The 23,141-nt window shown below is 44.3% G+C and overlaps 1 protein-coding gene across 3 annotated transcripts in view; it reads right to left on the reverse strand.

The window, feature by feature from the left end:
* LOC140731957 (DENN domain-containing protein 2C-like) overlaps positions 1-23,141 on the reverse strand; it is a 181,432-nt gene that overhangs the window by 53,692 nt on the left and 104,599 nt on the right. For all 3 annotated transcript variants that reach the window (XM_073053968.1, XM_073053966.1, XM_073053969.1), the window contains exons 8-9: positions 17,706-17,750; positions 12,637-12,824 (exon numbers count right to left, since the gene is read on the reverse strand). In XM_073053968.1, the coding sequence (XP_072910069.1) occupies positions 12,637-12,824; positions 17,706-17,750 (233 nt within the window). The remainder of the gene's footprint in view (positions 1-12,636; positions 12,825-17,705; positions 17,751-23,141) is intronic.

A 23,141-nucleotide genomic window follows, 5' to 3' on the forward strand; every position in this document is an offset into this window, starting at 1 on the left:
TGTAATGAGACAGGACTAATAAAAAATGTCCTAGTAAAGGATCCCCTTGGAATGAGTGACCATAACATGGTCGAATTCCATATTCAATTAGAGGATGAGAGGGTTGGATCTCAAACAAGCGTACTGAGCTTAAATAAAGGAGACTATGATGGTATGAGAGCGGAATTGCTTAAGATGGATTGGGAAAATAGATTAAAGGGTAGATCGGTACTTGATCAGTGGTGTATATTTAAGGAGTTATTTTACAACTATCAAGAAAAATATATTCCACTGAAGAAAAAAGGGTGTAAAAGAAAAAATAGTTATCCGTGGCTAAGTAAAGAAATAAAGCAAAGTATACCACTAAAAAGAAAGTTATATAAGGTAGCTAAATCTAGTGGGAAGATTGAAGATCGAGAAGCTTTTAAAGATCAGCAGCAAATAACAAAAAGATTGATTAAGAAGGGGAAGATAGATTATGAAAGTAAATTGGCGAAAAACATAAAAGCAGATAGTAAGAGTTTTTATAGTTACATAAAAAGAAAAAGGGTGGCTAAAGTAAATGTTGGTCCCCTAGAAGATGAGACCGGGAAATTAATGGTAGGGGACATGGAGATGGCGGAAACGCTGAACAAATATTTTGTATCAGTTTTTACAGTAGAGGACACTCAAAATATCCCAACACTGGATAAACAGGGGGCTCTAGGGGGAGAGAAGCTAACTACGATTCAAATCACCAAGGAAATGGTACTTGATAAATTAATGGGACTGAAGGTGGATAAATCCCCTGGACCGGATGGCTTGCATCCTAGGGTCTTAAGGGAAGTGGCGGTCGGGATTGTGGATGCATTAGTGATAATTTTTCAAAACTCGCTGGACTCGGCAATGATCCCGGCAGATTGGAAAAATGCTAATGTAACTCCTTTATTTAAAAAGGGCAATAGACAGAAGGCTGGGAATTATAGGCCTGTTAGCCTAACATCTGTGGTTGGCAAAATGTTGGAATCGATAATTAAGGAAACAGTAATAGGGCATTTGGATAAACATAGCCTAATAGGACAAAGTCAGCATGGCTTTACAAAAGGGAAGTCATGTTTGACAAATTTGTTGGAGTTCTTTGAGGACATAACATATAGGGTAGATAAAGGGGAACCAGTGGATGTGGTGTATTTGGACTTCCAAAAGGCATTTGACAAGGTGCCACACCAAAGATTATTACTTAAAGTAAAAAATCATGGGATTGGGGATAATATTCTGGCATGGGTGGAGGATTGGCTTTCTAACAGAAAACAGAGAGTTGGGATAAATGGTTTATTCTCAGACTGGCAGTTGGTGACTAGTGGTGTTCCGCAGGGGTCGGTGTTGGGACCCCAACTCTTTACAATCTATATTAATGATTTGGAGAAAGGGACTAAGTGCAATGTATCGAAGTTTGCTGATGACACAAAGATGGGAGGGAGTGTAATGAGTGCGGAGGACATTGAAACCCTGCAGGGGGACATAGATAGGCTGAGTGATTGGGCAGACATTTGGCAGATGAAATATAATACTGACAAGTGTGAGGTCTTGCACTTTGGCAGGAAAAATAATAGAGCAAGTTATTATCTAAATGGAGAGAAACTGGAAAGTGCTTCTGTGCAAAGGGATCTTTTGGTCCTGGTGCAGGAAACACAAAAAGTTTGTATGCAAGTGCAGCAGGTGGTCAAGAAGGCCAATGGAATGCTGGCTTTTATTGCTAGGGGGATGGAGTATAAGAACAGGGAGGTCTTACTGCAGTTGTACCGGGTATTGGTGAGACCACACCTGGAGTACTGAGTGCAGTTCTGGTGTCCATATTTAAGAAAGGACATACTGGCTCTCGAGGCAGTGCAGAGAAGGTTCACTAGGTTAATTCCGGGAATGGGTGGGTTGATGTATGATGAGAGGTTGAGTAGATTGGGACTCTACTCATTGGAGTTCCGAAGAATGAGAGGCGATCTTATTGAAACATATAAGATTGTGAAGGGGCTTGATCGGGTGGATGCGGGGAGAATGTTCCCAATGATGGGTGAAACTAGGACTAGGGGGCATAATCTTAAAATAAGGGGATGCCATTCCAGGACTGAGATGCGGAGAAATTTCTTCACTCAGAGGGTAGTGGGGCTGTGGAAGCTACTACACTCAATAAATTCAAAACGGAGATAGACATTTTCCTGGATAAAAATGGCATTAGGGGATATGGTGAGCGAGCAGGTAAGTGGACATGAGGCTAGGTTTAGATCAGCCATGTGATCTCCTGGACCAGTTTTCGATAGCCTGGATGGGTCGGAGAGGAATTTTCCAGATTTTTTCTCCTCAATTGGCAACTTGTTTTTTTTCCCCCAGTTGATCACATGGGTTTGGGCGGGATGAATAATAAAATAAAATGGGCGGCATGGTGCCCTGTTGGTTGGCACTGTTGCCTTGTGGGATTCGGTGAAAACTAGAGTTAAGATTGGATCAGCCATGATCTTGTTGAATGGCGAAGCAGGCTTGAGGGGCCAATTGACCTACTCCTGCTCCTATCTCTTATGTTCTTATGTAATCTTGGCATCGTCAGCAAATCTACTGATTCAGTTTATTAGATTATTATCCAGATACTTGATATAGATGACGAACAACAACAGACACAGCACTCAATTGGTTAGAGGACTCCAGACAGAGGGGCAATCATCTACTACCACTCCCTGGCTTTTTCTGCAAAGTCAATACCTAATCCAATTTAGACCATAAGATATAGGAGCAGAATTAGGCTATTTGGGCCATTGAGTCTGCTCCACCATTCCATCATGGCTGATCCATCTTTCCCCCTCCTCAGCCCAACTCATCGGCCTTCTCCCCATAACCTTTGATGCTGTATCTAATCAAGAACCTATCAGTCTCTGCCTTAAATACACCCATAGAACCATAGAACATTACAACACAGAAATAGGCCTTTTGGCCCTTCTTAGCTGTGCCAAAGAATTTTTCTGCCTAGTCCCACTGACCTGCACCTGGACCATATCCCTCCAAACCCCTCTCATCCGTGTACCTGTCCAAGTTTTTCTTAAATGTTAAAAGTGAGCCCGCATTTACCACTTCATCTGGCAGCTCATTCCACACTCCCACCACTCTCTGTGTGAACAAGCCCCCCACTAATGTTCCCTTTAAACTTTTCCCCCTTCACCCTTAACCCATGTCCTCTGGTTTTTTTCTCCCCTAGGAGAAAAAGCCTGCTTGCATTCACTCTATCTATACCCATCATAATTTTATATACCTCTATCAAATCTCCCCTCATTCTTCTACACTCCAGGGAATGAAGTCCTAACCTATTCAACCTTTCTCTGTAACTCAGTTTCTCAAGCCCCAGCAACATCCTTGTAAACCTTCTCTGCACTCTTTCAACCTTATTAATATCCTTCCTGTAATTCAGTGACCAAAACTGCGCACAATACTCCAAATTCGGCCTCACTAATGCCTTATACAACCTCACCATAACATTCCAACTCTTATACTCAATACTTTGATTTATAAAGGCCACTGTACCAAAAGCTCTCTTTACTACCCTATCTACCTGTGACGCCACTTTTAGGGAATTATGTATCTGTATTCCCAGATCCCTCTGTTCTACTACACCCCTCAGTGCCCTACCATCTACCTTGTATGTACTACCTTAGTTTGTCCTTCCAAAGTGCAATACCTCACACTTGTCTGTATTAAACTCCATCTGCCATTTTTCAGCCCATCTTTCCAGCTGGTCCAAATCCCTCTGCAAGCTTTAAAAACCTTCCTCACTGTCCACTAAACCTCCAATCTTTGCATCATCAGCATATTTGCTGATCCAATTTACCACATTATCATCCAGATCATTGATATAGATGACAAATAACAATGGACCCAGCACTGATCCCTGTGGCACACCATTAGTCACAGGCCTCCACTCAGAGAAGCAATCCTCCACTATCACTCTCTGACTTCTCCCAATGAGCCAATGTTTAATCCAATTTACTACCTCACCATGTATACCTAGCGACTGAATCTTCCTAACTGACCCAATGACCTAGCCTCCACAGCTGTCTGTGGTAACAATTTTCACAAATTTACCATCTTCTGCCTAAACTAATTGCTCCACATCTCTGTTTTAAATGGACACCCCTCTATACTGAGGCTGTGCCCTCTGGTCCTAGGCTCCCCCACCATGGGAAATATCATTTCCACATCTACTCTGTCTAGGCTTTCAACATTCGAATGGTTTCAATGAGATCTCCAACACCTCCCCATCCTTCAAAATTTCAGCAAGTACAGATCCAGAGCCATCAAACATTCCTTGAATCATCCTTGTGAACCTCCTCTGGACCCTCTCCAATGCCAGCACATTTTTTCTTAGATGAGGAGCCCAAGACTGCTCACAATAGTTAAGGTGAGGCCTCACCAGTGCCTATAAAGCCTCAGCATCACATCCTTGCTCTTGTATCCCAGATCTCTTGAAATGAATGCTAACATTGCATTTGCCTTCCTCACCACCAACTCAATTTGCAAGTTAACCTTTAGGGTGTCCTGCACAAGGACTCCCAAATCCCAATGCATCTCAGATTTTTGGATTTCTCCCCATTTAGAAAATAGTCTGCACATTTATTTCTACTACCAAAGTGCAAACCCATGCATTTTCCAACATTATACTTCATTTGCCCTTACCTGCCCATTCTCCTGATCCTTCTGCAGCCTTCCTGTTTCCTCAAAACTACTTGTCCCTCCACCAATCTACGTATCATCTGCAAACTTGGCAACAAAGCCCTCTATTTGATCATCTAAATCACCAATATACAGCATAAAAAGAAATGGTCCCAACACCAACCCCTGCAGAACACCACTGCTCACTGGCAGCCAACCAGAAAAGGATCCTTTTATTCCCACTTGCCGCTCCTGCCAATCAGCCAATGCTCTAACCATGGCAGTAATTTTCCTGTAATACCATGAGCTCTTAACTTAATAAGCAGGTGTGGCACGTTGTCAAAGGCTTTCTGAAAGTCCAAATATACAGCATCCACTGCATCCCCTTTATCTATCCTCAAAGGATTCCAACAGGTTTGTCAGGCAGGATTTTCCCTTAAGGAAACCATGCTGACTTAGTACCATCTTGTCCTGTGTCACCAAGGACTCACTCCATAACCTCATCCTGAACAATCGACTCCAACATCTTCCCAACCACTGAGGTCAGGCTAACTGGTCCATAATTTCCTTTCTGCTGCCTTCCTCCTTTCCTAAAGAGTGGAGTGACATTTGCAGTTTTTCAGTCCTATGGCACCTTGCTGGAGTGCAATGAGTCCACAATCTCTGTTTCAGAGCCCTAGCGTGCAGTACATCTGGTCTGGGTGATTTGTGTACCTTTAGGTCTTTCAGCTTTTTGAGCACCTTCCCCTGTGCACTCACTTCTCTTTCATCACACACTACATCTGGCACACTGCTAGTGTCTTCCACAGTGAAGACTGATGCAAAATACTCATTTAGTTCATCTGCCATCTCTTTGTCCCCCATTATTTCTCCAGCCTCATTTTCTAGTGGCCCTATATCCACTCATACTTGAAAAAGCTTTTACTATGCACTTTGATATTGTTTGCTAGCTTGCTTTCATATTTCATCTTTTCCCTCCTAATGATTCTTTTATTTGCTCTCTGTTGGTTTTTAAAAGCTTCCCAGTCCTCTGTCTTCCCACTAACTTTTGCTTTGTTGTACGCCCTCTCTCAGATAGAGAGGCCTCATATGGAGCCAGTGATCATTAATGGAGAATGTGTGGAGCAGGTTAAGACCTACAAGTATCTGGGAGTACAGTTAGACGAGAAGCTAGACTGGACTGCCAACACAGATGCCTTGTGCAGGAAGGCACAGAGTCGACTGTACTTCCTTAGAAGGTTGGCATCATTCAATGTCTGTAGTGAGATGCTGAAGATGTTCTATAGGTCAGTTGTGGAGAGCGCCCTCTTCTTTGTGGTGGCGTGTTGGGGAGGCAGCATTAAGAAGAGGGACGCCTCACGTCTTAATAAGCTGGTAAGGAAGGCGGGCTCTGTCGTGGGCAAAGTACTGGAGAGTATAACATCGGTAGCTGAGCGAAGGGCGCTGAGTAGGCTACGGTCAATTATGGAAAACCCTGAACATCCTCTACATAGCACCATCCAGAGACAGAGAAGCAGTTTCAGCGACAGGTTGCTATCGATGCAATGCTCCTCAGACAGGATGAAGAGGTCAATACTCCCCAATGCCATTCGGCTTTACAATTCAACCGCCAGGAGTAAGATATGTTAAAGTGCCGGGGTTGATTGTATTTAATGTATTTAAGTAAACTACTTAAGAACTTTTTAAAAGCTATTATTAATGCTTTTTGAGAGAGTGATTTAGATGCATATCATATTTTTACTGAGTTAAGTATTGTATGTAATTAGTTTTGCTACAAGTGTATGGGACATTGGAAAAAATGTTGAATTTCCCCATGGGGATGAATAAAGTATCTATCTATCTATCTTTTGCTTTTACATTAGCTTTGATTTCCCTTGTCAGATACGGTTGTGCTATTTTACCATTTGAATGCTTCTTCGTTTTCGGAATACATCTGTCCTGCACCTTCCTCATTTCCCCCAGAAACCCACGTCATTGCTGCTCTGCTGACATCCCTGCCAGCAGCTCCTTCCAATTTACTTTGGACAACAACTCTCTCATACCACTGTAATTTCCCTTATTCCACTGAAATACTGCCACGTTAGACTTTACTTTCTTCCTATCAAGTTGAACTCAATCATATTGTGATCACTGGTTCCTAAGGGTTCTTTTACCTTAAGCTTCCTAATCACCTCCAGTTCATTACATAACACCCTCCAGTATAGCTGATCCCCTAGTAGGCTCAATGACAAACTGCTCTAAAAAGCCATCTCATAGGCATTCAACAAATTCTCTCTCTTGAGACCCATTGCCAACATAGTTTCCCAATAAATCTGCCACGACTAGCATAACGTTGCCCTTTTGACTCACCTTTTCTAATTTGTGTTGTAATCTGTGATCCACATTCCAGCCACTGTTGGGAGGCCTGTTTTATAACTGCCATCAATGCCCTTTTACCCTTGTAGTTTTCTAACTCAACGCAAAAGGATGCAACATCTTTCGATCCTATGTCACATCTTTCTACTGATTTGATGCCATTCTTTACCAGCCAAGCAATGCCGCCCCCTCTGTCTACCTTCCTATCCTTTGATACAACATACAACCCTGGACATTCAACTCCTAACTACAACCATCCTTTAGCCATGATTCAGTGATGGCCACAATGTCATACCTGACCATCTGTAATAGAGGAACACGATCATCCACCATATTTCTTATACTCCGTGCATTGAGATGTAACACTGTGAGTGCTGTATTTGCTACCCTCTTTGATTCTGCATCCCTGATGCACTGATACACACCCTGCTGGTTGCAGTTTTGTCCTATCATCTGCCTGCCCTTCCTGACAGTCTGACTGCATGCTATCTTTGCTTTTTTACCATCTCTTCTATCCTGAGTCCCTTTACTCATATTCCCATCCTCCAGCTAAATTAGTTTAAATCCTCCCTAACAGCTCTAACAAACCTGCCCACGAGAATATTGATCTCCCCCCCCGCCCCCCTTCAGGTGCAACCTGTCACTTTTATACAGGTCAGACCTCCCCCAGAGGCGATCCCAATGATCCAAGAACGTGAAGTCCTCTCCCTGCACCAGCTTCTCAGCCACGCACTGACCTGCCAAATCATCCTGTTTCTACTCTCACTGCTGCGTGGCACAGGCAGAAATCCAGAAATTACTACCCTGGAGGTCCTGCTTCTCAGCTTTCCGCCTAGCTTTCTAAAATCTCTCTTTGCTTTTCCTTCCTTTGCAATTGGTACCAATATGTACAGTTGTCTCCCCCTTCACAAATGGCGTAAAGCAAAGAACCATTAATTTATATGGGAGAAATTTTTGTAAAAGTGAAAATCCTCTTTGTAATCTGAAAACAGGTTACTAATGTAGGTCTTTTGTAAAAGCGAAGTGGCGTAAAACAAACATTCGTAAAGTGGGGTACACCTGTACCAGGATACCTGACTGCTCTTCTTGTAAAATGTTGTGGACATGATCCGAGACATCCATGACCCTGGCAACATACCATTTGGGTGTCCTGTTCACATCCACAGAACCTCCTGTCAGTTTGTCTGACTATTGAGTCCCCTAACACTACCGCTCCCCTCTTCTCCCTCTTTCCCTTCCTCACCACGGACCCATGCTCAGTGCCAGTAGCCAGGTCTCCATGGCATTCCCCTGGGAGGTCACCCAATTTACTTCACCATCTTGAAATGCCTTCTTGACCAACCTACCACCCAGGACCTTATTCTAGGCCTTGCTAAAGTCGATGCAGACTTGCCTTCATCAACTTTTCTGGTAACTTCCTCGAAGAACACTAAGATTGGTTAGATATGACCGACCATGCACAATGCCTTGTGCCTGTCTTTACAAATACTTATATATCCAGTCTCTTACAACATCTTCCAATAACTTTTCCACTACTGATGTGACACTCTGCGGCCTACAATTTCATGGCTTATTCTTCGAGCCTTTCTTAAACAAGAAAACAACATTAGCTACCCCCAGTCCTTTGACACCTCAGCTGTAGCTAAGGATATTTAAAGGCAATTTCAGCACTGGTCCAAGGGAACATGCTGGTGGGGACTGGGGATTTATCCATTATAACTTGCCTCAAGACAACAAATACCTCCTCCTCTGTGACCTGTATATGGTTTATGACCGCTCTGCTGCTTTGCCTCATTTCATTGGATTCTGTGTCCAACTCCTGAGTAAATACAGATGCAGAAAACCCATTTAAGATCTTCCCCATCTCTTTGGCTCCATTCATGCACATTTGCCAGAGCCTTTTTGATACCATCAAAACAGCTCCTTCTCTGATCTAGAATCTCAACGTGGGGACCCTTCCAGCTTCTGGCCTCACTTGCACATGGCCTGGGTAGTAATCCTGAGATCACAACTTTTGAGGTCTGTCCTTTAAATTAGCAGCCAGCTCACTTTGTGGCATCTCATTACCCATCCTCCCCATATCACTGGTACCACTGCCGCCCACTCCCTCTTGGCTGCTCTCCTTCCCACTTATGAATGCTGTGGACTCAGCCTGAGATGCCCTGGCACCTGGGAGGCAATGTGCCATCCGAGAATTTTGTTCTCATCGACAGATCCTCCGTTCTGTTCCCCTAACCAGTGAATCCCCTATCACTACACCTGGCCTCTTCTCCCCCATTCCCTTCTGAGCCACAGAGACAGATTCAGTGCCAGAGACCTGACCGCTGTGGCCTTTAGCTGCTAGATCAATCCCTCCCACTCTCAACGGTATCTGAAGTAATATAACTGTCGCGAGGGGAACTGCCACAGGTTTACTCTGCACTGGCTACCTATCCCCTTCCCCCCTCCTGACAGCTGCACATGGCCAGTTGCTATTCTGTCAGCTCTAGCCAATAATTAGATCTTCTTTCCTTCTTTACTGTAGGCCTTCACCGAGCAATGAACAGTTTCCATTTTCACAGGCATTCTCCAGTTGATTTAGTCCGCAGGTTGGAAAATAGACAGCTATCACGCGATTTGGTAAAAACACCTTCATAGTATTGTAATGAATGGCAGCAACAGTGGATGGGACTGATAAGGAAGAACAATTACTGAAGGCAGAGAAACAGAGAAAACTGGTCCTGCCGTTCACGGGAAGGAGATGTGTACCAATTGCAAGAAAAGGCTTGTGAACCCTTTGCAATTATCTGATTCTCTGCTCATAAAATGCAGCTTGATCTACATCTAAGTCACAATCTGCCTAAACTAATAACATGTAAAGAGTTGTACTTCTTCTCATCAATACTGAGTATACCATTTAAGTAATCACAGTCTAGGTTCAAAAAGTACGTGAACCTCTGGGGTACTGCCTTCTACAAAAGCTATTTGGAGTCAGATGTTCCCATCAATGAGATGAGACTGGAGGTGTGGGTTGTAGACATGCCCTACCCTATTAAAAAGACACAGGTTACTGACAGAGCCTGCTCTTCCCAAGGAAGATCTGTTTATGTGCAACATGCTTCAGCCAAAACTTTCAGAGGACCTTAGAAGAACTGTAGAGATATGTGAAGCTGGAAAAGGCTACAAAAAAATCAGTCCACAGTAAGAGAAATTGCCTACAAATGGAGGAAATTCAGCATTGTTGCTACTCTCCCTAGGAGTGGGCATCCTGCAAAGACCATACCGGGAACAACGTGGAATGCTGAAGGAGGTGAAAAAGGGAAACAGCAAAAGCCATGCAGAAATCTCTAGAACTTGCTAAAGTCTCTGTTCACGTGTCCAATAAGAAAACACTGAACAAGAAAGGTGTTCATGGAAGGACACCATGGAGGAAACCACTGCTCTCCAAAAAAAAACATTGCTGCACGTCTAAAGTTTGCAAAGACCACTTGGATGTTCCACAATGCTTCTGGGACAACGTTCTGTGGACAGATGAGACAAAAGTTGCACTTCTTGGCAAAAATGCTCAGTGCTATGTTTGGAGGAAAAAGGGCACCGTGCACCAACATCAGACCTCATCCTAACTGTGACGTATGGTGGGAGGAGCATCATGGTTTGGGGCTGCTTTGCTGCCTCAGGGACTGGAGAGCTTGGAATCGTTGAGGGAACAATGAATTCAAAATTGTACCAGACCATTTTACAGGACAATGTCAGAGTAGCTGACAGGGTAGAATGTCACCTGAAGCTTAATAGAAGTTGGATGATGCAATAAGACAATGATCTGAAACAAAATAGTTTAAAAAGAAGAAAAATAAGAAAATTTATGTTTTAGAAAGGCTAAGTCAGAGTCCAGACCTTTACACAATTGAGATGCTGTGGCACGATCAATGCAAGGTATCCTAGAAATATTGATGAACTGAAACAGTTTTGTTTGGAGGAATGATCTAAGATTCCTCCTCGCTGTTGTGCGAGTTTTATCATCTACTGCAGGAAACATTTCGTGGAGGTTACTGATGCTAAAGGAGGTTCTACCAGTTAAGGTTCACATAAATACAAGGGTTCACATAATTTTTCCAACTAGGACTATGAATGATTAAACAATGTGTTCAAAAAAGACATGAAAAGTACAGTTGTTTGTATGTCATTACTTTAGACAGATTGTGTTTGTCTATTATTGTGACTTAGAGGAAGATCACACCACATTTTATGGTAACTACTGAGAAAACCAGGTGATTGCGAAGGGTTCACAAACTTTTTCTTACAACTGTACATCAGACTTTTGAAATTAGCAATATTATGGGAGCTTGTTCGATTGCAGGGGGTGTCTGTAGGTCAGGTGGAACTGGCCTGTGTTGGCTCACATCCCCAAGCTGTTAAATCTAAAGATTGAGGTACACCCTATTTTCAATGTTTGGAGGTGGGCTATTTCTGTGATGTTGATAAATCTCATCACTAAACCTTAAAATGGTGAAGTGGAAGACCTGTAACACTGGACATAACCAAAACGGGAAGTTAGAAGCAAGCAATTGGTTTAGGTCTGTGGTTCAAAAGGCTGCAGACCACAAAGGAGAAGAGATCTATGATACTGAGGACGGCTAAATCATGAACCAAGACAGGGTCTTAACCCTTTAGAGTCAGCTACTGTAGTAATTCAAACCAGGTGGAGTGTGCACTCACAGCACAGGTATAGCAGGAATAGGTGATGGTTGGCCATATGAGCAGGTGGTGAATACCACAAGTCCTGGTTAGGCAACCACTGATGCAAGGCAGACAATCATCAAGACTATTGATGATGGCTGGGGTCATTAATGTAAAGAATATGCCCAGCAATGGCAAACCACTCCTGTAGAAATATTTGCCGAGAATATTTGCTGTGATGTCCACATCACAGGACATGGCACATAACTAATGAACAATGGCAGAAAGAGGCCAGAATAGGCTAATCTGGTTAAAACAGTACAAACCTTGGGGGGGGGGGGGGGGGGGACACAGGATTCACTGAGTGCCAGATTAAATATGTGAGAATAATTAGTGCTGTACCGTGCCAATTGGTCTGAGTGAAGGAGAACATGTCCCAGTCCAATAGTTTTCTGACAGTGCAAGTTTCCCTGACCCAGTCCTGCACTACACCAACCTCAGTGCAAGGGAACGCAGTCCTGATCCTTCCCTGGACTGACCTCAGTGCAAGGGAACGCAGTCCTGATTCTTCCCTGGACTGACCTCAGTGCAAGGGAATGCAGTCCTGATCCTTCCCTGGACTGACCTCAGTGCAAGGGAATGCAGTCCTGATCCTTCCCTGGACTGACCTCAGTGCAAGGGAACGCAGTCCTGATCCTGCCCTGGACTGACCTCAGTGCAAGGGAACGCAGTCCTGATCCTGCCCTGGACTGACCTCAGTGCAAGGGAACGCAGTCCTGATCCTTCCCTGGACTGACCTCAGTGCAAGGTCAGAATTACACTAACCTCACATTGAAATACAGGTTTCAGCTGGGGATCTTGGACATACTCCCTGATGATTTGGATGTGGTTACTTGCAGCAAGAACAGGATTGCTCGGAAAGTATACGTAACAATGTGGGTGAGCTTTCATGATGTGCAGCGTGCAAATCAGTCTCACCTTACTGGGGAACTGTTGCGTGACCTGCGGCTCATAGCTGTTGGAGGGAGCTTTCTTCCGAAGAGACACCACCACAAAGTACTCAAAAAGCTGCTGCTCCTGCAACTCGATTAAATCTCGCTCAAGGGTCTGGTAGCGTGTGTTCCTTTTCAATGTGGAGTGCACATACACCAGGCGCTGACTGTGTGCTGCGAACATCAAAACCAGAAGGGTTACTCCTATCACACATGGAAAAATACTGCACTGAAATCAAACGAGGGAAACTTGTTTCAGGATGAGTTGAGAGATTCCAATAGAGAATAACGTATTAAATGGAACAGAGCCACCATCAGCTGGCACAGTGACAGTGAAATTCAGGGGCTGGGTTAACATGGTGACATACAGTGCCAATAAAAAGTATTCACCCCCCACCCGAGAAGTTTTTCTCTTTTACAGTTTTACAACATTGAATCACTGTGCATACAACAACTGTTGCCCGGGTGCTTCACTTGTCGCAACTTTATGGGAGAGTGGCAAAGAGAAAGCCACTGTTGGAAAAACCTCACATGATATCTTGGCTCAAGTTTGTCAGAAGACATGTGGGAGACTCTGAAGACAGCTGGAAGAAGCTTCTATGGTTTGATGAAACCAGAATTGAGCTTTTTGGCCATCAGACTAAACGCTATGTTTGCCATAAGCCAAATTACACACATATTCAAAACACACCATCTCTACCATGAAGCATGGTGGTGGCTGCATCACACTGTGAGGATGCTTCACTGCAGCAGGCCCTGGAAGGCTTGTGAAGGTAGAGAGTAAAATGAATGTAGCAAAATACAGGAAAATCCTGAGGAAAACCTGATGCAGTCTGCAAGACAACTGTGACTTGGGAGATTTGTTTTCCAGCAAGACAATGACCCCAAGCACAAAGCCAAAGCTACACAGGAATGGCTTAAAAACAACAAAGTTAATGTCATGGAATTGACAAGTCAAGAGTCCAGACCTCAATCCAATTGAGAATTTGTGGCTGGACATGAAAAGGGCTGTTCACCCACGATCCCCATGCAATCTGACAGAGATTGAGCAGTTTTGTAAAGTAGGGCAAAATATTACAGTGTCCAGATGTGCAAAGCTGATAGAGACCTATCCACACAGACTCAAGGCTATAATTACTGCTAAAGGTGCATCTACTAAATACTGACCTGAAGGGGGTGAGTAATTAAGCAATCAATAATTTGTTTAATAATTGTAATAAATTTAGACCAATTTACAGAAATTTGTTTTCACTTTGACACTGAAGAGACTTTTCTGTTGATCAATGTCAAAAAAGCCAAATTGACTGCGATTCAATGTTGTAAAATAATAAAACATGAAAACGTCCGGGGGGCGGGGTGAATGCTTTTTATAAGCACTGTTCAAGTGCAGAATTACATGTCAGCAGGAACAGCACATGTGCATGGTAGCATCATGGATGGATTCTACACCAGAACAGAAGAGACTTAATACACAGCCATTGTTGCTTTGTCACCAATGTCAGAAGCCCAACTCAGCTGTGTCGACGACACTCTTTAAAACTGCTGTACCTCGCCACAGGTTCCACAAGAATGTGGAAGGAGGCTGTACAACATTTCATGTCCACTCCACTACTGTTCAATATTATTATGGGTGACCAGCCAAAAATCAGTCCCCTTTGCCTGAATCAGAATCAGGTTTAAAATCACTGGCATTACCATGAAATTTGTTGTTTTGCAGCAGCGGTAAATTGCAATACTTAATAAGTGAAAAATAAAACACAATTATATATAAATAAAATTAAAGTATTGTAAAAAGAGAGCTAGTACTCATGGGTTCGTTATCCATTCAGAAACCTGATGGTGAAGGGGAGGAATCTGTCCCTGGAACATTGAGTGTGTGTCTTCAGGCTTCTGTACCTTCTCCCTGATATCAGCAATGTGAAGAGGGCATGTCCTGGGTGATGGGGGTCCTTATTGACGGAAGCCCCCTTATTGTGGCATTGCCTTCTGAAGCTGTCCTTGATGTTGGGAAGGCTAATGCCCACGACGGAGCTGGCTGAGTTTACAACTTTCTGCAACTTTTTCCAGTCCTGTGCAGTGGTGATGACACTCCACACCAGACAGTGATGCAACCAGTTAGAATGCTCTCCACGGTACACCTGTAGAAATTTGCGAGTCTTTGGTGACATATCAAATCCCCTCAAACGCCTAATGAAATATAGCCATGTAACTGTATCGGTATGTTAGGCCCAGGATAGATCTTCAGAGATGTTGACACCCAGCAACTTGACACTGTTCACCTTTTCCGCTGCTGATACCTCGAAGAGGACTGGTATGTGTTCTCTCCACTTCCACTTGCTGAAGTCCACAATCATTTCCTCGGTTTTATTGATACTGAGTGCAAGGTTGTCGTTTTTTTTTGACACCACTCAACCAGCTGACCTATCTCGCTCCTGTATGCCTCCTCGTCACCATCGGAGATTCTGCCAACAACAGTTGTGTCATTGGCAAATTTATAGATGGCATTTGAGCTGTGCCTAGCCACACAGTCACAAGTGTAGAGAGAGTAGAGCAGTGGGCTAAGCTCACATCCTTGAGGTGTACCAGTGTTGACTGTCGGCGAGGAGGAGACAGACGTTATTACTGATTCACACAGATTGTGGTCTCCCAGTGAGGAAGTCATCCAGTTGCAGAGGGAGGAACGGAGGCCCGGGTTTTGGAGCTTGGTGATTAGTACTGAGGGTATGGTTGTGTTGAATGCTGAGTCAATAAATAGCAACCAGTAGGTATTACTACTGTCCAGGTGATCCAAAGCTGAGGGGAGTTGTGAGATTGCATCCGCAGTAGATCTATTGTGGTGATAGGCTGATTGCAACTGGTCCAGGTCCTTGCTCAGCCAGGTGTTCAATCTGGCCATGACCAAATCTCCCAAAGCACTTCAGCACAGTAGATGTGAATGCCACTGGGCGATGGTCATAGAGGCAGCTCACCCTGCTCTCCTTGGCACTGGTATGACTGTTGCCCTTTCCAGAGGACAGAAGATGGCGCCAATGAACAACGCAACCAATGGCGACATCCTTCAGACAGTTCACAAAACTACGTACTTAAAGTAAGCCAATAGCACTTAGAATGAAAGTTGGTCCCTAGACATGAAGCCTGGGCCAGCCGGAGCAGGCCCACATCCTCAGAGTCAGTTCAGAACATAGAGTAAACATCACTGAGCCCCTGAGATACCAAGCACACCCACAGCCTCAGCGTAGTGAAGAGTGGAGTAAATGTCGCGGAGCAGCGAGCAGAACTGGCCCAACACTCACCTCTGGCCAGTTCTTTAAATCTTCCAAACATCGTGCCATTCCTCTAAGACCCAGGCTTTGCTGCATTGATACACTCTGGGCCTAGACCCCACCGCCACGTTTCAGCCTGTACCTGACCTTTCCAAATCAGCCCAGCACTTAGATCGACCAAACCTCACTCTCGGTATTGGTGGAGGGGCCCTGAATCTGCCTCAACCTCGCCCTGCCTTCTCCTCGAACATGCCTCAACCTTGCCCCACACCTTTTGACCCTCCAATCAGCCTTGCCTTCAGTCACCACTTCATTGTTTATGGTAATCGTTTACCAGAGTGTGTTTTTTTTACAGAAGTGTTATTAATTAACTATTTAGTTGTATTTCTTTTAGTGTATCTACTCTGTCCTTAAAACTTTGGAGTCCAAGATTGTCTTAGATTAGGTAGCGGTTCCCCAGTCACTCCTGAAAACTTACTTCTCCAGTTTCCACAACAAAGTTGGATGGTCAATCGCCCAAGATCTGAAATAGTTTGGATCTACTTGGAGATGGTTTAAGATTACAGGTCCAGCTGCTTTAGACTTACAATTGCTCCACGAGGTATTCATGTTAATTTGACTCCTTGCCCTCTGTACATTATAAAATCATCCAGGGTCAGGATAAGTAGATCCTAAAACAGGAAAAATGTTGGAATATGAGAGGTTTGTAAAAATGAAAGGTTCAGCTCTTAGTTGGCCTGCATCAGTGAACTTCAGGAATGTTGTAAATCTGCGCCAGGGCAGAGGGATACTTACCACGTGGAATAATACACTGTCTGCCAATTTGTTTCATTCAAATGAAAAGTAGGTTAAAGTCTGCTGCCCTCAGCAGCTTACCTCGTAGACACTGAAGGATAAGGAAACCCACACAGACGTCCCCTCCAAAGCCGTCATTAGCGGTATTCTGGCCCTTGTTCTACTCAGCGACTTACATTGGGCAGGGCATGTGGTTTGCATGCAGGACCCTGGAGCACTGGGACAAGCACTCGGGTCTGACCTCTGCCACGGGTGGACAGAGTGGAAGACTGAAGGATGAGCTCAGAGGCTATGTTTTACTAGAGATACGAGGGAACTTGGCATTTCACCAAAGACTCCAGCATATTTCTACAGATGAACTGTGGAAAGCACTCTGAGTAGCTACATCATGACCTGGTATGGGAGCTCCAACGCGTAGGATCGAAAGAGGGTTGTAGACACAGCCAACTTCATCACGGGCACAACCGCCCCTCACCACTAAGGACATCTTCAAGAAGGATGGTCACTATCCAGGACATTACCAACATCAGGGAGGTGGTACAGGAGCCTGAGTCCGCACACTGTTTTAGGTACAGTCTCTTCCCTCCGCTGTTCAGTCCGCGACCTTGCTGTTCTTCTTTTGAAGAATTTATTTATTGTTTTATTGTAACTCATGGTAATCTTTATACGTTGCATTGTACGGCTGCCACAAAACAACAAATCAGGGATAATAAACCTTAACTCTCTGGAATCTCTGATCCACGAACATTCACTGGGAGGGCGAGTATTCGGAATGGCATTGGGAACTCTGATCTGTGGATAGTGGGGTATCTGCCTCAGCCTCCTCCCCAAGGGAACATCTGCCCCTGTTGCTGAAGAGACTGCAGTTCCCACAGCAGCCTCATTAAAGCCACCGCAGAACAGGGAGTGGCAGTAAGGCATCCCCAGTCCCAGAGGACTGTCTAAAAATGAAGACCACTGCCGACATCCCATCCAAATGCATGCATCACAATTTCACCTTTCTGTTGCTCTTCCGTATCACTCTCCGTCTCACTATTCTCATCTGAAAGAGAGAAGAACGTAGAGAGATTAGAAACGTTAAATGGCTGAACCAGACCCTTAAAGTGCAATGTGCTGTTATCAGCCTCTCCAGAGAAGCAAGGTTGGGTGATCTGGATTTATGTTAGATATAGAAATATCGTTGCTAAGGTAAAACTCAGATAATCGAGCACCTGACTGCTCGGAAACCTTAACGAAACAGCACCTGGCTCACTGATTGGTCCAGAACGCAAGCTGTGGAGCTGGAGTGCAGATGTAGTGTGCAGACAGCACTGTGGGTCGGGGGAAAGATGGTACACACTTGAAGTTTAGGAGAGGTGACTTCAGTTAAACATACTAGATTTTGAAAGGGGGTTTGCGGGTTGTGCCTCAGGGTAGAGCTCAGAACAAGGGATGGGGAGGAGGTTGGCAGGGCACAGACTCTGTCTCTCTCACCGAGAGAGGGGTATAAATCATTGGAATGTTCTACCCAAATATGCAATGGACATTGTGGTTTATATTGAAAGCCAAAAGCAATAGGCTCTTGAATCAAGAGAAGTGAAAGAGATGCTGGCTTGAATGAGAGATGGTGAGAGAGAAGTGAAAGGACTGGTGGAGCACGGCCAACTCCTCCCCCTTATGAGTACAGGAACAGATTTCTGTCTCTCTGCACTCAAACTGCAATACATTACTGGTACTTATTTTAAATCACCCCGTCTTAAAAGGAATGGATTTAATAAGGTGCTGAATAAGAAGGCCTGTGATGGTGGAGCTCAAAATATGCTGGATATCTGTCAGATGACAAGAAAAAAATTTATTTTTGTCTTAGACCTCTAGATAGCCTATAATAGCCAAGTACAGCTGTGCCAGAAATGCAGTAACCAGTAAACAGCAAACTGTTAGCCGAAGTGCCCACGAGTCTGGACACCTGTGCAAACTCCCCTGGCTTTCTCCGACATGGGAAATACTTAGGGTCAAGCCGCAGAGAGACAACACACGGTGTTACATTGCAGCATCCTATGTAACCTCTCCCACTGCTGCACAGGAATATCAGCCTAGAGCTTCTGCTCCGGACTCGGGAATGTAACCTGAGCCCTGATCCTTTACTTGGAAGTGAGTGCTCAACTTGTATCGGAGATGAGGAGGTAAGGAGCCCAGAAACGTTGTGGTGCTTTGGCCATTTATTGGGATGCAAGCCAACCCATGGTCATCAGGAAGCATTGTACCCTTAGACTCTCAGCCAGCCGTCCTCTGCTGGTTGTATGGACTGGAACAGTATGGACCATTTAGTATCCAGAACAAGGTCGTGTTCTGATAGTAAAAAACAAGTGCTTATGATTCTTGCCCCCATTGTTCAGATCAGTTCTTTAAAACAGAAATCCATACATCTAATATCTCTAAATGAGCAATTCTGCAGATGCTGAAACTCCAAAGGAACACGCACACAAAATGCTGGAGGAACTCAGCCGGTCAGGCAGCATCTATGGAAATGAATAAACAGTCAACGGTTTGGACCAAGATCCTCTTTCGGTTCTGCTAAAGGAGGGTCTCAGCCTGAAACATCAACTGTTTATTCATTTCCATCTCAGGGATCGCCAACCTGAGTGTCCACAGACCCCTCGGTTAAGGGTAGAGGGTCCATGGCATAAAATAGGTTGGGAGCCCCTGCATAGATGTTGCCTGACCTGCCGAGTTCCTCCAGTGCTTTGTGTGTGTTGTTTTGCATCAAATATCTCTTTTAGCTCTAGAAAGAACAACATGGATTTTGTACACAGACTTCAAGCATTTATCAAACTCAAGACGTGGCACAGCAAAAGAATAACAGGGCAATAAAAGGAACCAATATGGAGGCTGGAGTTTTGCACAGGTAGGAGATGCAATAACCACAAGTACTTCACAGCTCATGGACTGTGTGTTGTCCTGGTTGCCACATTAGGACCAAGATGTAAGTAATTATACTAGAGAGGGTGCAGAGGAGATTTACAAGGATGTTTTTAGACCTCAAAACTACAGCTACGAGGAATGAATGGACAGACTGTATATGCTTCACTGGCCATAGTGAGGTGCCAAAGCACAGCAAGTGTGCCGGTAGGGATTAATTAGGTTATTACAGGTCTGAGAGACGAACAATAGTTGTGGGGAAATTACAGGGAAAAGCTCTGAAGGATAGCAATAACCTGCTCTTAGAAACACGAGGAACAAGCAAAGATGATCAGCACGGTGTTGTCTGGGGGGGGATGCTGCCAGACAGATGAGGGCATTGCATTTGATGTATTCCATGTGGACTTTGACAAGGAAGCTGGTCCAGAAGGCTACAGCCCATGGGATCCAGGTCAAGTAAGCAAACTGGATCCTAAACTGCCTTGGTTTGGAGGTAGAGGGCAATGGGGGGGGGGGGGGGGGGGCGGGGGTTGCTTTTGTTGTTATTGGTGCTGGGACCCCCTACTGCTTGTTACATAGATTAGTAATTTGGATATGAATATAGGACGTATGATTAGTAAGTTGCAGACGGCATACAAATTGGTAGTGTGGGTGTTTTTAAGTAGAATTGTCAAAGGCAGCAGGATGAAATGATGCCCTTTGAGGGTGGGACATACATGATGAACAGTAGGCTCCAGTGAGCATAGTGGGGAAACAAGGGACTTCAGTGTACACGTTGAAAAATCCATGAAGGTGACATTTGAGATACTAACCTTTATTTGCCAAGACAAAAGTAGGAAGTTATGGTACAACTTTATAAAATCTTGGTGAGGCTACAGATGGAGTAGTGGGGATGGGAAGGGTTTGATTACACTAGAGAGGGTGAGGAGGACCTCCTGGGATGGAAAGTCTGGGTCTTGAAGCAGAGGAGGCCGGGGGACGCTGATAGAAGTATACAATATTACAAAGGTATAGATAAGGTAGATAGAAGGATTTTTTCCCCCCACACAACAGGGTTGAGGACAAATCTGAGGGGTTTAAGAATGGATTAGAAAAATAATATTTTCCAGCAACTATTTCCAATTACAAACAAGAGAAAACCTGGAGATGCTGGAAATCCAAGCAACATACACAAAATGCTGGAGGAATTGGTCTGCTGAGTCTCTCCAGTTACGCAACTTTTTCCCATACACGTAAGCCTATAAGCCATGTGGTTGGACTCAGGAACACACAATCTGAATGGGCGGTGGAGCCAGGCACTCTAATAATTTTTAAATATCCGGACAAACACTCAAATTGCCAAGGCTGTTTACCAAATGCAGGACAACTGGCTCAGCCAGGTGGGTGCCTGTGGATTGGCATGAACATGATGGGCTGAAGGGCCTATTTTCACATGCTATAAGACCACATAATTTACCAAATGTTAGCTTTAATTTCCCATTCAGATCTGTGGACAGCCTGCAGCCTTGGAAGTGGGGAAGGAAAAGGCCGACAATCACAGGGCAAAAACAAAAGGCAGAAGAGTCGATCATTGTCAGCAAGGCTCTGCCCAAAGTTTTACATAAGCAGGGGATATCAGAACTTTAACAGTGGATAGCAGCAATGAGAGCAAAGTTCAAATTAAAATTTATTATCCGAGTACATACATGTCACCACAAACAACCCTGAGAATCTTTTCTCTACAGGCATACTCAGAAAATCTATAGAATAGTAACTGTAAACAGGGTCAATGACAGACCAGTAGCATAGAAGACAAACTATGTAAATGCAAGTATAAATACATAGCAATGAATGATGAGAACATGAAATAACAAGATAGAGTCCTTAAAGTGAGATCACTGATTGTGGGAATCTCAATATATTAGTGTAGTTATTCTGTTTTGTTCTAGGGCCTGATGGTTGAAGGATAGTAACTGTTTTTTGAACCTGGTGGTGTGTGTCCTGAAGCACTCATACCTTCGACTTGATGGCAGCAGTGAGAAAAGAGCATGGCCTTGGTGGTGAGGATCTTTGATGATGGATGCTGCTTTCCTACAACTGCATTGCCTGTAGATGTTGCTGCTCTGGGAGCTTCTATTGACTCTGTAGTGTTGTCAATTTGTGAACACTTCTAGAACGTGACCATGGAAATCGAGGATGCTTAGTTGCCTAAGACCATAATGGTTTTGAAGGGAAATATCTCTTTAACAGAGTCGTGCACTCAATAATTAGGATGTTGTACTTCCATAATACGCTCAGCATTAGAATTTCAAGGTATCCTAGGGCATTTTTGGGTGACCCTTTTCACATTGGTACTTGTTTTTTGGAGGAGGATTCAAACCCATTGCTTTCTTGCCCTTTGCTTTCTAAGCACCCAAGAACTGGACATAACACCAAGAACACAGTTAAGTTGGATCTGTAAGTCACTTTGCAATACAGGCAGTCCCCGGGTTACGGACGAGTTCCATTCCTGAGTCCGTCTTTAAGTCGGATTTGTATTTAAGTCGGAACAAGTACATCCGGTATTATTTAGCGTCAGTTAGTCAAACGTTTGTCTTAGTATATAGTATATATTTTACTTTTCTATGCATATAAAACACTTAAGAAACGTACGTATTCCAATAATTAAACCACTGCGTTGCTTAGTAATAATTGTAGCTTTCATCGGGGCAGGGCCTTCCACAGGCTCCATTATTCTCACTTTATCCTTTAAAATTGTTCCCATCGTTGACTGACTGTAGCCTAACGCTTTTCCAATGACCAATGGCGTTTCACCTCTTTCCAAATGCTTTATTATTTCCACTTTATTTTCAATCGCGATTGCTTCCCGTCAATGGAACAGAAACACTGCGGGTGGCGGGTCCTGAGTTGCGCTGGCTCCCGAGCTCCGCTGGGTCCTAAGGACCAACGGTCTGAAATCCCAGGGTCCTAAACTGCACCGCACTGAGACAGGTTAAATGGGACAAATGGGGGCTGTGCTAGGTTTGGGTATTTGAGCCTCCACAATATTCCACGTGGGAATTTAAACTGGAGGTGGCAGTGTTTTTTTTTACGAGGTCAAGTTGTGAGCTCGACATCAACCCGGCATGGATGGCACGGGAGTCACTGGATTGACATCAACCTGGTGCGCTGCCACCAGCCGACTGGAAAAGGGGTGGGGGGGGGGGGTCGGGATCAGTATGAATCTTACTAAGAAAAAGTTAAGCCAAATACAAAGTTACACACTCAACACAGTGTCAACGGCAACGACTTAAAATGGCAGACGGTGTCGTGATCCGCCTTAAAATGGCGGATGGCGTTCTCCTTTCTCGGTTCATAAGTACGAGTTGTACATAAGTCAGACATTCGTAACTTGGGGACTACCTATACAAGCCTGCCCTGCCATTCAATAGAGTCATAGCTACACCTTCCACTGCATAAATACAATGCCCATAATGCTAGGCAGAACAGCACAGAACACAACAAGCCTCTTTCCTCAGCCCCGTCCTGCCTTCTACCCACCCACACACACGAACAG

Source organism: Hemitrygon akajei, chromosome 8, assembly GCF_048418815.1.
Source record: "Hemitrygon akajei chromosome 8, sHemAka1.3, whole genome shotgun sequence".
Classification (NCBI taxonomy): domain Eukaryota; kingdom Metazoa; phylum Chordata; class Chondrichthyes; order Myliobatiformes; family Dasyatidae; genus Hemitrygon; species Hemitrygon akajei.